General features: G+C 36.2%; 1 protein-coding gene across 2 annotated transcripts in view; it reads right to left on the minus strand.

Annotated features, from left to right (window-relative positions):
- Positions 1–18350, minus strand: part of NRXN1 (neurexin 1) — a 677538-nt gene that overhangs the window by 342094 nt on the left and 317094 nt on the right. For both annotated transcript variants that reach the window (XM_030446736.1, XM_030446735.1), the window contains 2 exons: positions 7876–8049; positions 2224–2343 (listed from right to left, as the gene is read on the minus strand). In XM_030446736.1, the coding sequence (XP_030302596.1) occupies positions 2224–2343; positions 7876–8049 (294 nt within the window). The remainder of the gene's footprint in view (positions 1–2223; positions 2344–7875; positions 8050–18350) is intronic.

Below are 18350 nucleotides of genomic sequence, written 5' to 3' on the forward strand. Positions count from 1 at the left end.
TAACACTTCTGTCTGTCACATCTAAAAAGCACTGTTGCCCTGAATCTCTGAGTGTCGTACCACATCAAAAGAGAAAACGATAATCTGTATAGGATCATAGGGTCAAAACTGCCCTTATCTTGTTTATCTTCCAGTAAGTAGGAAGCTGCAGCACACAGAATGTTCCACCCTGTGCCGAGGTTTATGGGTTTTAGGCACTCCATTTACATTGTAGTGAAGTAATTTGCAACTAAACAAAATTTTGTGGGATTAAACTGTGGGTGTTCCTGACCACAACTGTAAAACTGTATCATCTGTATCAATCCCCTTTGCCAGCCCAGGTCACTTTCTATAGGGAGTACATTCCCTAAATGTCATCTTCTCTCTAACTGACACACAGAGAGAACACTCTTGCACTGGAAAAAAAACAACTTGACTTACATGGTGATTATTTTGAGAGAACATTTAAAAAACCTTCATATTAAACTGTGCACACTTTCACCTGGAATAATACACTGAACAGGAGCAATAATTTGCTGTTACAGGACAGAGAAAGAAGCTTCTTGAACACTGTATTAGCAGAATGTACTATAACACTTGTCAAGCAAATATTTTTTCATTGTTTCCTCCAAATTCTCCACCTTGGAAATTAAAGACAAGAATGATACACCAGACGTTTACATTGTAACACCTAGGAACAATGCATGTCAAATCTGTTTGCCCTGAGGTTTTCCAAAATTATGTAAAAAATGGCACTTGAAGAAAAAAAATTGTAGACTACTCCAGGTCCACACATCAGTTACTAATAAGACAAATTTATAAAGAGTTTTTCCTCTCCTACATATGGAATATACACCTTCTTATTCATCATTTGTAGTTATTTTTCAAAGAACTCAAATATCATGGAAGAACAGAAATAAGAACATAAAAGTAAAATAGAAACAAATACTTTTCTTTTGTAACAGGTAGACTGAAATCTTTATAAATATATGTTTAGCAATATGTAGAAGCACTCTCATTGCTAAGAAAGGCAAATTCATTTACCTAAAGTAAACCCAAACCCCTGTTCAAATTATCAACTTTTTGATACCACACTTCATTTCTAGTATGACAGGATCTGCAGAGAAACAGACAGAGACAAATCCTCCCCATAGTTTTCAGACACAGTCAGGAGTAGAAAAATGGAACTTTCATGAGAATAATTAGTGTAGTTTATACATAGAATTCATTTTATAGCCCTTTTGCTAGATACAATTTGAGCCACAAGCTTTTCAGACTATAATTATTCTGTTATTTTTGAATTTTTTCCAAAATGAGGCACCTTGCTGTAGAGCATCAGAACAAGACATAAAAATCTCAAATGCTGGACTAGACAGCTATACCAACATTTTCTGCCATGAGTCATCCAGATAAATGTGTACCAATAGAAATAAAACCATCTACTCTTAAAGAAATTCCCCCATGGATATAAAAATGTGCAACATTTGGATATTTCAAATGCAAGAAATTAAAAATATGACAAGATAATGCAATTACTCCATAGTTTGCTTCAGTCAGGTACTGTGGGTCATTACAGTTCTTGCATTACTGTTCCACTTCCACTTCTGCCTAATTCTATTTAGATCAATAAGGTCAGGTTAAAATAAAACTTGATTATGACATTGGTGAATCAGGCCCCTTATTTTTGACAAATTTAAGCTTTTCCTGAAAGACCAGATGGTTGGTGTATGTTATGCAGTTTTATTCAGATGATATTTAAAAAAACAAAAATCCTAGGCATGCTTTTATTATTGGAATGCTTAGTGTGTCACATAAACAAATCTACAATGGAGATAATGAGCCTTGTCAATTGTTTCACAGTAATTATAGACCTCATGATATAATGCTACAAAATGACAGTATAGCTTAAGATAATAAAATGTAAAAGGTTTTGTCAAATAGCAAAAAAAAAAAAGTAACATTTATGCAAGAAAGGGATTATTTGAAGAGGTAACCGTCAGTGTACTAGGCATGTAATCAAGGGCAATAAAAACAATTTCTGTCAGTTTTTGAAATTATACGGCGTCCAAAATTTATACTGTGTATTTTAGCAATATCCCTTCCACAGGTCCTAGAAATTTTCAGAGGGTTTGTCTGTTCATTTAAATATCTAATATTAAAATAATACAAAGCTTCAGACATTTGCTTCAAATATTGCCTTAGAGCTTTTGAGCATTGAGATCAGCATTTTTTGGATGTACTTACGATCATTGCATAATGGTCCACTAAAGGAGGTCATACTACAGTCACAACTGAATCCATCCCACTGCTGTAAGCACACTCCCTGGTTTGCACAGGAATCCTCTTGGCATGTTGTGCTGGGGCCTGATGAGAACACACAAAAAGGGACTTGCACTTTGTCTTCCACAGAAAGGTATTTCCCACTGGATAACATTAACTAGCTGCCAACATCTCAAATCTAATGAGCAAAGAGTTACCAAGTAAAACACACATACATTTGCTGATTTGTAGCAGCATGTACTATTATAGGGTCTTTTTTGCTTTAGCTTTAAGACTGATTTGTCAAACACATAAGAAGGCATAAACAGAAGCAGAGTTACTCCAGGCACCATGGGAATGTTAGCTTTGTTGTGAGTTATTTGTTAATCTTGTCTCATATCATTAATAGCTAAAACTAGAAATTTCAGCATTATTTTTTCCTGAAAATACATTTCAACCAGCAAAGCCAGATGCCACAGATAGCAAAGCTCTGGAAGATGAAAATAAAGACTGAAGAAGGAAATTAAAAGAAAACAAAATAAAAAAAAAAAATGAAGCTATACTATACAATATTTCAATCCCACAGATTATTTAAATTATTTAGGTCTGAAATTAGGAAGCATTTGGGATTCTTTGGCAGGAATGTTGCAAGTACTGATTCACATGCTTCAGGGATCCCATGCAGGTTCCTTTTTAAGGTGAAATGCAGAAAATCAAACTACTAATGAATTGGCATGCCAAAATGTGACATACACATGAAAAACAAAGCTAGTCTATTTCTAGAGAGTCATAACTAGGCTACTGCAAGATAAAGTAATTCAAAAAGGAATGATCAAAGCACTAAAGCAATCACTATACAAACATATTCAAGACTGAAAGCCTTTATGCAAGTTATGCTGGAAAATGAAGGTTAATGTGGCTCATTGTTTTTAGAGGTGTGAAAGACAAAATGTGAAACAAAATAACACATTTTCATTCTCAAATGCACGGAGCACTTATTGCAGCAATCCAACTGTGCATTGGGGGTTTCAGTCTTGTTCAATACACACAGGTCTATCTACCTTGCAAATCAGCTTTCATCAATGCAACTTTGTCAGCAAAATAAAAAAAGCAAAATATATTAAATGTTAGTAAGCAATATTGAAATGGCAGCAAACACAGAAAAAAAACATTCAGAGTAAAGTGCATGCTGCTGTTAAACAGAGAAAGAAATGCCATATAATGCAAACAAATTAATGCTAATAGCCATAAATCTTCAGGCAAGCCAAAATAAGAAAGCAGTAATTTGCTGCAGTATTTTGCTACAAATATAATGGTTAATTGAGCTGATGACATGTAATAAAGGAAAATTAAAAGGGGTTTTTTGTTTTTTTGTGGGTTTTGTTTTTTTTTTTCTTCCTTGGATAGATATGAATGTGTTAGCAGAGTAAATGCATGGCTGAATCCTGACTAGCCATTTGTCATGTTTAGATACACTGAATTCAGGAACAATTAGCACCATCATAAGCTCTGTTTTTTCTTTTTTCTATCCCTTTCTTCTTGACTGGAGAATGAAAACTGAAATACACACCATAAACTACAGATTACTATGAGCTAACATACACATTTCATGCTGACTCCTGATGCTGTAAGGAAAAATTTGCTTCTGGGATTATAAAATTCTCCCTCTGGGAGAAGACACATCAGTATCCATATGAAACTCCTACTACTAGTCATTAATGATAAGGAAAAACTGGTCCAAAGATTATATAAATACTATATATCATCCTGTAGAGAAAAATCCACTTGGCCCTTTTGTCACTTAAAGATGTGGAAAAATCCACATCCATATGACTTGAGTCAGGTCAATGTTCACTTGCTTTAAATGAGGTTCTGCTTGAACACACCTCAACCAGGGCCTCAGCAGTCACCAGTGCAATTAAGAACAGGGGTAATGTGCAGTGTATCCCTGTTTCAGTAAAATTATTAATTGTTCTGTTTTCTTCTGTTCAAATAATAATAGTACCCAGAGCTGACTGAATGCAGCAGGCAGACATAATAGTTTCTTTTTTTTTCTTTGGAGCCCAGAAGTTTAAACATTTGGGCATTACATCACCTTTTCTTGAGCTGGGGATTATAATAACAGAATCCCATAGCTGACAAGACAAGACACATTTTTTTTCTCACCAGATTCTGCTACTCGGAAACTTTACAAAGATGAAGTGAAAATATCTGTAGGTGTTTAAATGTTATATACTCATGCATTTATTTACACTTTAGTTATGCAATGTTCAATTTCCTCATCTTTGAAAAAGTAGAGCAAAAGTCACAAGGACTTAAAAGTACATAAATTACAGGACCCTGTAGGCACATTAAAAACTGCATGTTAAAACCCACATCTCTGGAAAAAATACACATATGGTATTGTTAAAAAAAAAAAAGCCATTTACACTTTCGGCTTACCTATTGTCATTATTCAAAAATTGCCATCAAGAGTAATTTACATAAAAGAATTTCATCTTATAAAAGTATTTATTTTTTTTAAATAACAGAGAGGGACTGTTTAATGTTAGCAAATACTATAATATCTACTGTAACACATTTATATTTTCCTCTATATATTTAAGAACTAACCTATTTAGCAAAAATACTATAATACACTCTTCTTAAGCATTCATCTCTTGATTCTAATTAAAGAAACTAATTTATTCAGTCTTCACTATAGATGTTTTAGTTGAATGACGTTGGTCTTGCATTTTTTTTGTTTTATGTGAGGGCTTACATGCTATACATTACACAAAAGCCATTAAGTGGCAGGTACAGTGTTTTACTATATATTTTTTGTCTCACCAGGAATCTTCATATATGTTAATAATTTGAAACTTTTAATATATTTCATTTAAGATGCCAATTATATTATATTACATTATATCATATATCACATCACGTTATATTTATTATATTGCATTAGCACATGCATACATACATTACATTTTCCTCCTAAATATTTTCTTTTTTTTTCATTCTGCCATTTTGATAATTCTGCTGTATTTAAAGTGTGTAAAGAAAGTACAATGGATTTGACTAAACGGAAACGGGGTTGACACTCATAACCTGGCTTTTAGGTTTGTTGTTAACAATTCAAAGATTTATTTTGCATATTTACATTTCTAGCTGTTGCTTTCTATCTGTTCTAGCCACTGAAAAATTATCAAGAAGGTGGATTCAGCCAAATATTAATTATATTCAGTGCTCAACAATAGGGAGCAGAGGTATCTATCTGCCCATGGATGAAACTTTGGAATGCAAGCCTTGCAAGTTGCCACATCAGTCCAATGTGTGGGTTTGCAAGAAACATTCCAAAGAAAGAATTTTTCACATGCACATATTATAGAAAAGTTACTGAGAAATATCAACCATCTAAGAACAAAGTCCTAAGAGAAAAATTAATTAATAGTAGATCATGCCTTCATAGTCTGACAGAAGACAGGAAAGGAGCTTTGATCCCAGAATTGGGTTTTTTTAAAATTAGAAAGGTAAGGAATCCAGTCCAAAAAGAGTCTGAAGAACATCAAATACAAGTGCCTTACTTCTCAGGAAAGATTTTGAAGCAGGCTGATGTCTTAATAAAGGACATTTACCAAGCAACACAGCCAGTCATCTTTTGGATTGAGAGTGGCAGTGGCTAATACTTACTTGTTTTGAAACTACTTCTACTGTTCTCTCCTGAGCTTTTTGGACTTGACATTTCAGGGGACTTAGAGAGCTTACATATCCCATTGCAGCATGAGATAGTTGTAAAACTGCTCAGCTTTGTAAGGATGGAGACAGTCTGGATGGAGATCTGTCTTTACACAGATGCAGAGCTACAGGCAACTTGAAGTGTACAAGAGACTTCTAAGGAGGCAGATAAATTTGTAAGTGACTTAAACCATATTTTAGGTGTCAGAACATTTTTTGTACATCTGATCCATGGTCTGTAGACAAAAAACTGACAGATAGGTCAGACAGGAAGACTTGAAGTAAAAAAGCAAGATGGAAGAGTTAATTTGCAAGGGTTGAGCAGAAGGATTGGAAGGGAATATTCCACTCCATGCTATAAAGATTTCCTTCTGCAGGCAAAAGACTTTTGATGAGGCAGTTCTCTGGAAGGTAGGCAGCACATCTGGTTTGACCATTTTCTTGTGTCAGATGGTTTTGGTGTCAGGAAATGCTGACTCTCCAACAAAAAGGACAATATTTATATGGCCTTCATTAAATTGTTGGTAGCTTTATTAAATTCCCTGATAGCTGAGTTGTGCCACTGGTTGAAAAAGTGAACCTGCACTCTAAAACTGTAGCAATATTTCTTGGAAGTGCATAGAATAATTTAGAAAATTACATAATTTCAAAAGATGCTATGAAATGCATAATAGAATTAAGGAGTACTTTGACTCTCTGAAGAGATGGTGCAGGCATGGAACTTGCTAATGTTAAAAAAGCAGAATCTAAATTTCTAATCTCAGTGATACATTAATTTACACATATTTGTTTCATTTCTGATAGAAATAAAGACACTGAGGCTACAGAAAAATAAGTTGTGAATTTTACATATTTCTCAGTGTTATCAATAGAATTTATACCCTTAGCTAAAGGTAGCACATAAAAAATTAAAAAATCTGACCAGTACAAACATACTGTAGGCACATCCAACAGAAAGTTCTATCTTGTGAAGTCTGAGGAACTCCCTGTGTTTTGCTTGGATTATTTACAATATCTATTTGCAAGTTTATCAATCTTGATATCAAGATAACCAAGATTCCAACTTGAAATTCTACAGTGTAATTTATACATTTTTTCTAAGAATGAAGAAGAATGACACTTGAGAGAGGGAAGAACACATGAATCTGAACACACCCACAAAATTCAGAATTATATATATAAAATATATATGCAGGGAAAGAGAATTTATTGAAATTATTCCAGAAATCATAATGAAAATACTGTGGGATTAAATGACAGCTGGAAAAATGGTTAGAGATTGATACCCTTGAATTACAAATACACCTCTTTTATTCTGTTCTCACTAAAATTCCATGATATTCCAGATGAATCCATAATGACATAAAAAATGTGAGATAAAACATATTTGCCTGTTACTGATTTCAGATAGGAAGGCTCATGACAGTAAAAGTCTCAGGGGTGAGTGGAAATAGAGAAGATGGAAGATTGATCTCAGTAAGCTTCATAAATTAGCCTTGAATTAATCAGCTCAAAATTTCTGCTTTAAAACTGGAATTAATTAGATAATATCTCAGCATTAGCTAATACCTAAGTGTTATGACACAAAAAAGACTTAAATGAAGCTAATTGTTATTGTTTCTATCATCAATTAAAATACATCATAAGTAAACATGATGGAGAAGGATGGAACATACACTATATATTTAAGAAGTTAACTCATGTTCTCAGATCAATCTCTGTAATGTAGGGCAGGGACATGGTGTCTTTGTAATAGTAAAAACCCCACAGTCTTAACTGAAGAAAAGGTCTAACAAGATCAATAAGAAGCATGTGAAATACAGTGTCCCCACACATTGTGTGTACATTTCAACAAACATCTGCAGGATTTGTACAATACTTTCACTAGAATTAAAAAAAAATCAGCATATTCAGTACCTTCACATCCTCTTTCTATTTGCCCATTGCAGAAAAGAGCATCTGAGATTAGATCAGGAAGTCGTCCATTCAAGTCAACAGATGCAAGACAGCCTTGGAATCCCTCTTTTGCATGCACCAGTTTTGGCAAGGATTTATAAGTTTCTTTGGCCACTCCTCCAATATACAAATCACCTGTTAAGGAGAAATTAATATTAGAATCAGAAAAAAAAATGACCTGTAGACTCTTTTATCTTCCTGATCTTTTGGCCTTCTTGTGCTGAATGGCAGGTATTTCAGAAGAACATTCTTCAAAATAAATGTAGAAGAAAACATTGACAACATATATGATGTGAAAAAACATTGCAGGACCATATTTTTCAAATACATATGTAGACTCACATTTGTATGACTAATTACTTAGAAGAACCTGGACATGATATTCATGTACCAGCTCATATATAGAGGAAACATGCAATTATTTCAGTGAGGTTTCAATCACAGGATCCCCATCTAAAACTAAATCTAGCACTGATGCATGCTGTTATTACACTCAGGAAACCTGACCACAGATGATCCCAAATATGGATCTGAGATAAAATGCAATAAAAGAAACACCAAGATCAACCTAAGGTCCATAGAACCAGCACCATCCATTTAACAGCACACCAAGTAATAAAGAAAGGGTTTAGAGACATGTCTAAGGAGAAACTTAGGAATAACATTGTCAAGCAGTGCAATCACCGTCCCCTCACCAAAACTCATACTCTGTATCAGTCATGGAAACAGGGGGAGTTAGATGCCTTTAAAATGGCAATTTGCACATTGAGCAAGCAGAATTTTATTGACAAAACCAATTTTGATGACAGTCACCTATAAACAGCTCTTTTTGATGAATATCAGGCAACTAATTCAGGACTGAAAGCCAGTGCTATTCTTCCTTTGAGTAATACATAGCTCTGAAACTTTGCAAGGACATAGCTATGAGGGAGGGGATGTTTTTTTTGTTTTGAAACAATTCAGGCTGTGCCTTTCTTTCATGTGTTTGGTGTCCCTGGTGGGCAGAACTAACATAACCTAAAGCTCCATAAAATCTGCATTAAATATCAGACTGCAGGTTTAACTAGCTGTGTTCCATATCTGTTGCTGAAGAGATGCTGCAGAAACAAACCTAAGCTTTGCTTGTCTGGAGAGGGGAAGCAAACTTGGCATGACAGTAACCCTGGATAAAAGGCTTTAATCCTTCTCTTGACAGGAAAGATATGCTTGAGTATTTCAGTCAGAGACCAAAAAGAGTAAAACCATGGTTTCCTACATCTTACATGAGTTTACTGTCCTTCTAACTCCAAATAAAGCAGCCATCTTTGTAAGCTTGATGGGAGTGCTCTGAGGATGCCTACAGGCAAGCTCCTTCAGACACACAGAAAGAGGACCATGTGAGCTGCTCTGAAGCATTGAACCTATTTGAAGAAAAGTGTTTATGGGACTATCTGACTCTCAAGCTTCAGCCAATTACAAAATTCTTACTCTACCTAAGCATTAAATCCTCACAGGTGACACGTTTTGTGCCAACATAAATTTTCAACAGACTCTCTGATTATACATCCTAATCTACATTGTGCTTTCTAGTCTGGATGATCGTGGAGCCTAAGATACAGTTTTTACCTAAAAGTGTTTCTGCATCACCTCAAATTCAAAACTTAATTTCCTAAGTCTTTACCAAGCTTTGTAGGCAGATTTTACAGGAACAGAACTCAGAATGGACTAGCTATCATCACTACCACATGCAGCTAATTTTAATCTCCCTCTTAATGCTATAAACCAGTCACACCTCTTCCTGGTTCTCCTGGCATACTTGCTTGTTCACAAGGGAGTGCAATTTAGTACTGTTTGCAATGGTTTAGTTTGCCTGCAAGGAAATAGCCTGAAACAAACAAATATCTATCAGATTGTGAAATGGAGGTTAAAAGTTTAGGAAATATTTTATAAGCCATCCAACAAAAGTCATAGCAACCACTATAACATCATGAATTAGAAACCTCAAGCTTTCTCCATTCCATGTAGATCATTTGAAAAGAAAGATATTGCTTTCCTATAGAGCTTTGAGGTACAATATAAATCTCAGAATTAAAACAGATTAAAATATGGTTACCCATATGTTCCCACAAATGGGATGTAATTCATTCACAGCAGAAAAAATCCTGCATTTTTCAATCAGCTGAAATGGAAACAAAGTAAAAACTCTTGCCTCATGATAAAGGGTCTTCATCTTTTGCTTGGATGGTACATTCAGAAAGTAAAGTCCTTCCAGTTTTCCTGAGGTACTGTGCTTCCAGTCATCCTCAGCTCAGAATAGAGAGATAATTCACCTCAATTCATTCCAACGCACTTTAAAGAGGATAACTCCAGAGAATAATACTAAGAAAAACACACCTATGCTAAAAAGGTTAAACTTGCTCTACTGTATGCAACCTCTTTTCAAACCTTCCAACTTGTACACAGTGAAAACTACTATTTTTATTTTGTGACTGGGTAAATATTTAAAACCACAAACTTTCAAACTGACTCTCTAAGATCCAACCCCCAAGCACATTGAAATTGCTACACAGGCATATCACAACTGTGATAATGGCTACTAGTAGTCCGGGTCAATGTGCTGGCATATGAACCTGAACTCAGAATATTTGCTCCTGAAAATATACACCAGTTTATTTTCAAATACATATCATATGCACAAAAGTACCAAGCTTTAAGATGAGTCTAACTACATGAAACACTACTGTTGACTTACATTAACTTAAGACTGTTGATAACTAGAACTGATAATTACATGCTATTGTAGATAGTTTCCACACACACTCAAAAAAATAAAGACATTCTTGCTAATATTAAAATTTTTTTATATTCAAAACAACTTGAAATCTGCTTTGGCACCAGCTAATACACTACACTAATACACACCATATGTATTGAGCAGTAATATTGACTATTAGACTTCAACTTTTATAAGATAAAATATATTTAACTCTTTTTTAATGACTATGGGTTAAAATTTTCACAGATTTAACATCAAATTTGATTTGAGTTTGCTACTGATGACATAAACACAGTTTCTCTGACAGACAAAATTTTATTTAGGAATAGACTCTGGAATTAAAACCCAGGTTTTTTCATTTTTATTTTTTAACCTATTTAATTTTTTTCACTTGTTTATGGCTTCATATCTGCCACTAAAAATTATTTACATACCTACTTTTACTTCAGTTAATCACATGCTTCAGTTTTATGTTCATCTCAGTGAAGTAATCTAACACAAAACTCAACCATTATAAATTCAGACAAGAAAAATCTGCAGAAAATGTTAATGAAAATATTTGTATATTGAATGTGCATCAGCAGAGGTTCAGTAAAGACAAAGTTTGCCCCTGCTCCCACAAAAAAGATCAGAGAACTCAACATAGCATGATACAATTCTAAGGTTTTTTTCTTTTTAATTCTTATGTAAGTATTGCTTTACTACTGGAAATGTTACATGCTCTAAAACACGATTAATCTCTCGTGTATCTGCCTACTTAGCCTTTTGAATTACATGTAAATTATTTCATTAAGTAAGATATCACAGTTCATAAGATCGATAGGATAAGATCATGACACTATCAAAACTAGTTACTGCCTGAATGCAATACTACTGCAATACTGCCACCATTTAAAATGTGTGACCATTGCAGGAGTTATGCACTATGCTTTCATTCAACAGCTGAGGTTTTTTTGTTTTTTTTTTAAATTCCTAAAGAAAGGGATATACTTATGTATAAGTATATAATTGTATGCTTATGTATGTAGCTGCTTCTAATTGTAGTTTCTGGAACTAAGTTTAGCTATTACATTTCAAACATGTATATTTCTTATTTTTAATTATATCCCTGAAAGAGTCTACATTTTTTTTGTCATAACTATCCTGAATCTTCTTAATTTATAAAGGAAAACAACTGATTTATATAAAATATATCAAGTGGCATAAACAAAACAGCAGGTAGCAAAGAAATGGGTGAGAGAATAGTGATCCAAGATTTCTTTCTGATCTCTGGACAATCATCAAATAAAACACTTTATTCGAGAGCAAGTACTCCAAAATCTCACAACTGTCTTCATAGTTACATTAGGAGCCAGTACACAGAGTTATCTCCTTATTTTGTGGCAAAAAAAAAAAAAAAAAAAAAAAAAAAAAAAAAAAAAAAAAAGCTACAGTGTTTCACACTGGCTTGTTCATACCTAGAAAACATGGTAATAATCATACTGGTCAGTTTTATCAAAGCACTGAAAAAGAAGAGAGTTTTTATTTATATTTTTTCAGGTAATGAAGACCTTAATTTATTCCAACAGGAGCTTTTCTATTTACACCTACATACCTCTCCTCTGATTTAGAGCTGATTTGTGCTTTAAGGAACAAGTGCATTTAACACAGAAACAAACTGCTAGCTAATAAAGGAACCAAAGTTCTCAATGTATTCATTACTGGAATCACACTTCTGAAAAAATGCACAGAACACCACACAACAATGAGTCACACACAACTGTTGGTGAAACAAATAAATGCCAAATCCTTCCATAATAATTCATCCCTTTTATCTCGTCTCTATATTTTCTCAAAATAAGAACTTTGCAAATGAAAGAAATATAAAATAAAAATTGAAGATGCTGTTCTATTAACTTTTTTCTGAATAATTAGCAGAAAACCTTTATTATTTGTTTCTAGTGATGTTGCTTACAGGTCACCCCATACTTCCTGCTTTCCTGATTCATGTCCACACACAAGAATTCGTATGCGATGCATCTTTGTAGCAAAAATTATTCATTTAATTTCATGGATATAACAGTCTCCAAGCACTAGTAGAGAGGGGATTTTTATCAATGTGTTTATAAGGGAATCAGCAACATGTAAATACTGCTCAGTGAACAAGTATTTTAACCAGGATACAGTTAGGCTCTAGAAAATCTGTATGTACAAATCAAGTGTTCATTTCTTGAACACCATTCTCACAAATATGTTTCTATGTATGAATGAAAATAAAACAAAAAGTAGAAAATAAAGCAGTAGAAGGGATTATGGCATGTTTTTTTCCAAAACTCATGAAGACAATATTCCTGGAGGGTTTTTATATGGCTGCAAAAAGGCACTTTCAAATCCATCGCTGTCTCCAAAATCAAGACCTTCATGTCTTGTTGTGCTGCTGGTTTCAACCATACTTTCAGCTGTTCTCTTAACTTCTCTTTTTTTTAGAAGAAGTTTCTCTGTCTTGTTTCTAATATCACAAACAGTAAGAGCCAGCAGCTCAATGCCTGGCTCTGAGCCTGGTGCTGCTGGCAGGCCTTCGGGTTCTATGACCATGGTGTGATTTACAGGACACCAGATCAGCTGGCAATGGATGGGAAAAGCTTACTTCACAGGGCAAAAATATTCTATGATGAGTTAGCAGAGCTCAGTGAGAGTTTTGAAGAGGGATGGAGATGCAATTGGGGTTGCTAGTGAGGCAGCTGGGCTCAGCATTTGTGGGGCAGCATAATAATATTCTGGAGAAAAATTGCATTGCTCCCCCTCTGAAATGCTTACACACCAACACATGCAGAATAAGGAATAAAGAGAAAGAGCTCTGAGTGCAGTCACAGGGCCATGATCTCATTGCAATTGCTGAGACCTGGTAGAATAACTCACATGACTGGAATGCTTTCATGGATAGGACTTGTCATGGGGGACTTCCAACACCCTGCTATCTGCTGGGAAGGCCACACAGACAGGCATGTGCAGTCAGGAGGTTTCTCTGTACTGAAAGCAACTTTTTGACTCAAGTGGTGGAGGATACAAGAAGAAGAGGGGTACTACCTCAGCAGTACTTTCTCAGTACCTAGTACTGACAAATAAAGAGTGGTGGAGGACATAAAGGCTGAGGAAAGTCTTGACAGTAATGATCAGAAGATAAGAGTTTTGACTTCAGAAAGGCTAACTTTGACCTGTTGAAGAAATTCCTTGGAGAAATTCTACAGGTTAGAGCTCTGGAAGCCCAAAGACACAAGAGAACTGGTTGGTACTCACACACCACTTCCTCCAAGCTTAGGATCAATGTATTCCTAAGAGCAATAAATCAGGCAAGGGAAACAGGAGACCTGTATGGCTGAGCAAGGAGCTTCTGAAAAAGCTAAAGTGGAAGAAGGAAGTTTATACTATGTGAAAGAAGGGACTGATCACTTGGGAAGATTACAAGAATGCTGCCAGAGTATGCAGGGATGAAATGAGAAAAGCCAAGGCCTCCTTGGAATTAAATCTGGCAAGGGACATCAAGGTCAACAGGAAGGGTTTATTCTAGTATATCAGGGGCAAGAGGAAACCTAGAGAAAATGTGGGGCTCCTGTTGAATGAAGAAAGTGCCATGGTGACAGAGGATGCAGAGAAGGTAGAGTTACTGAATGTCTTCTTTGATTCAACTTTACTGCTCAGACCAACCTTCAGGATTTCCAGACTTTGGAGGTAACAGAGGAAGTCTGGACAAAGGAAGAGTGCCCCTTGTTTGGGGAGCATCAATTTGGAGATCAATTAAGTAAACTGGATATCCATAGGTTCTGATGAGACACTCCTGCAAGTGCTGAGGGAGCTGGGAGAAGTCCTAGTTGGGCCACTTTCTGGAAGGTCCTGGAGAAGAGGTGAGGTGCCTGAGGACTGGAGGAAAGCTATTGTCACTCTAGTCTTCAAAAAGGGCAAGAAGGAAGACCCAGGAAAATATAGGCCAGTCAGCCTCACATCCAACCCTGGAAATATAATGGAATAGCTTGTTCTAGGCATTATCTCAAAGCATGTGGAGGAAAAGAAGGTTATCAGAAGTAGTCAACATGGATTCACCAATGGGATGCCACATCTGACTCATCTGATAGGCTTCTACAATGGTTTGACTGGATGGATCAGGGGAAGCCAGTAAATGTTTCAGCAAAGTTTTTGACACCGTCTTTCACAGCACTCATAGGCAAGCTTAAGAAGTGTGGGTTAGATAAAAGGACAGTGGGATGGACTGAAAACTGGCTCGAAGACAGAGGTCACATGGTTGTGATTTGTGGCATAGAATCTAGTTGGAGGTCCATAACAAATGGTGTTCCCCAGAGGTCAGCACTGGGTCCAGTCCTGTTCAATATATTCATCACTGACCTGAATGAAGGGATAGAGGGTATCCTCATCAAGTTTGCACTGGCAAGGGTGGCTGAAACACCAGAGGGATTTGCTGTCACCCAGTGTGACCCAGACAGACTGGAGAATTGTGCAGAGAGAAACTGCATGAAGTTCAACAAGGGCAAACGTAGGATGCTCTACCAAGGGAGGAATAACCTCAGGCACCCGTACAGGTCAGGGGCTGACCTGCTAGAAAGCAGCTCTGTGGCAAAGGACATGGGTGTCCTGGTGGACAACAGGATGACCATGAGCCAACAGTGTGCCCTTTTCATCAAGAAGAGGAGGCTCTGTTCAGACTGGAGAAGAGAAGGCTGAGGGGGGATCTCATCAGTTCTTATAAATATCTAAAGGGCAGGTGTCAGGAGAATGGGACCAGAGTTTTTTCAGTGCTGTCCAGTGACAGGAAAAAGGGCAATAGTCACAAGCTGAAACATAAGAAGCTCCACCAGATCATGAGGTAAAACTTCTTTACTATAAGGGCGACAGAGCACTGGAACAGGCTGCCCAGAGAGGCTGTGGAGTCTCCATCTCTGGAGACATTCACAACCTGCCTGGATGTTATCCTGTGCAATCTATTCTAGATGAATATGTTCTGGCTGGACAGCTGGACTAGGTGATCTCCAGAGGTCCCTTCCAACCAATCACATTCTGTGATTGTACTAAATCCCTACTATAATTAGGAACAAGAGTTCTTCTGCAGTGTACTGGAGAGTTATTACTCCTCATAACAGATGGGTAGACCTGGCATAACATGGTAGGTCCCCAGTGTGCAACAGGCACTTCCACAGTTCCTGTATATGACATATGAAAATTCAAAGGAACATGTCTGTGGTGAAGCTGAGGCATCAGGTACACTTTTCTTCAAATACTTTATTTCAAAATGATCAAGTGTATAATGGCTTCTTCCCTCAGGCAGGCAAAGAGGAACGAAGACTGAGAAATACCATAGAGAAAGTCTAATCTCAAAAGAAAAAAGTGCTCACTTTCTTCAAGTCCTCCATAAAGCAGATAATTTGCTGTTACAAGATCAATGGAATTTGCTTTGTAGTATCTTAATAGTTGCAAAGTGAAGTACCAAGTGGAATTCAACAATCACAACTCATTTGAGGCAACTGAAATGTGAAAATAAATTACTCTAGCACAAGTTTAATATGCACTGACTTAAATACAACAGACAACATCCTTACCTTGAATCAAGAGATAAAGCCTCAAAATGTCAGACAGGCATCTAGATGCCTTTGGCATCAATGAAATATTGGAGCATACTTGTCCTTAATGACCTTCTCCCTTCTGCAGCCTACAAAAGCACCTAACTACCATTTACTTTGTGCAATAGGCAGAGCAGAGTGGTGACTTCTCTTTCAGATGTCACACATCTGAAAAGAAAAGGAATTTTCAACACAGATTTTAGAAAAGGAATTGGGCCTGAACAGCAAATAAGTGGTGATTTCAGGGTCTATCCTCACTTTTATAACTCATGACTAAATGCTTACATTGTTTTATATATATATATATATATATATATATATGTTACTTATTCCTTTAAAAGTTATAATTAAATATAATTGTCCTTTACCGAATAAGTCAAAAAGCTGTGATCATAATTCAATAAAAATTAAAGGACAATTGACAAAGACTTGACTGAAGCACCCACACTGCTTCTGCAGCTCATACACTCCGACATATGGCTTTCCATATCTCCCTTTACAGTGGAAAATCTGCACTTGCTGTGCATTCACAGGCCTGTTTGGTGCTAGAGCCAAGCAATACTGAATTTCATCTACCACTTGCAAGGCTACATGAGGGAAGACATGAACATGTAAACTTAGTGTTTTATGCCCACTTATTCACTTCAAAGAGTCCGTTTTGTAACTTCAGTATTGATTTGTGGTTGAAGGCTTTTGGGCTTATGTGTTTTGTGCTTTTTTTGTGTGTGGGGGGTTTGTTTATTTTTTTAGAAAAAATAGGCTTTTCAAATACTTTTCCTGTGATAAATTCCATCACTTATAGATTTTCTCTCACATAAACAGGAAAAGGGTGGCTACTTTACTTGTCCAGGCTGTGATGAGTTATCCGTCCTTTGAAATACTTTGGGCAAGAGGTAGTTGTATGATGTGACAGTTGGTGCCTTCCATCTTCTACATTCCCTGCACTGATAATCATGCAAGGAAAAACAATTACAGGGGAAAGAAACCAAAACCAAACCAAAACCAAAGGGAATTTATGGATTGGCAAATTGTTTTTTTCAGGAAGAAATAAAGAAACTGATCTTTTCAGCCTAATTCTACACTGGCTTACTGACTTTAGAACCTTCTCTGAATACCCTATTAAAGTTACTAAAAAGGATAATTCACCAGCATTGTAATGCTGTCACTGTTTGTTTTCTTAAGTCATCCTTATTGGCATATAGGACATATTGTACCTATTTGTCAAGAGACTTTAAGTTCAAAGGTATTTCCTCCCTATGCTAATATTGTTCTTTTTACAATTGCATTGTAGCTGTGCATGCTAATCCACAGCAACAGAAAAAAAAATGAAAAACCAAAACACTAAGGATTAAGAGGTACCAGAGAGACTCAGAGTTGATAAGGAAGAGCAAACCTGCAGATTTCTCTTGCCACCAATATCTGTGGCAGTCCACACTGGAGATACACCTGTATCTTCTTTTCTCCAAGTGCTGCAGTTCCATCAGGCTACTCACAAACTGCTCACCTAACTACATTGAAGACTTTCTGCAGTTGGTGTGCTTCTGCCCAGAAACTTCTCATGCTATTGCTCTGCTGCTCACTGTCGTACATCTCAGTTCTGTTGGATGTGCATTACTTCTTGGTGCTCAGTTTTCATCCCTATTACACTTTTGACTCTGGCTTATGCAGGGCTTATGCAAATATGCCCATTTTACAAGCAAGTAAAGCTATACAGTAGAAAGTATGAGGACAGGGGTAGAGGAAGGTGGGGAGGGGACAGCAGCAACATGACAATGCCCTTAGCAGCTAAGTTTTCCACAGATAAAAATAGATATTTAGAAAGTAAATAGTCAAGCCTCAACATTCTTCTAGATTTCTTCAGGTTAAAATCCACCATTTCTCCAACAATCACTCTCAAATCGCAGGTATTCTCAAACAAGAGGCAGCTATACAAAAACATTTAATATTTTCTTGATATTCAGATTCCCAGCCATTGTATTTGGGCTCAGTATTGGTGCCAGTTCTATCTAAAATAACAATGATCTGGACAAAAGGACTGAGTGTACCCTCAGTAAATTCACAGATGAAAAAGTTGG

The sequence above is a fragment of the Calypte anna genome, chromosome 3 (genome assembly GCF_003957555.1).
Source record: "Calypte anna isolate BGI_N300 chromosome 3, bCalAnn1_v1.p, whole genome shotgun sequence".
NCBI lineage: Eukaryota > Metazoa > Chordata > Aves > Apodiformes > Trochilidae > Calypte > Calypte anna.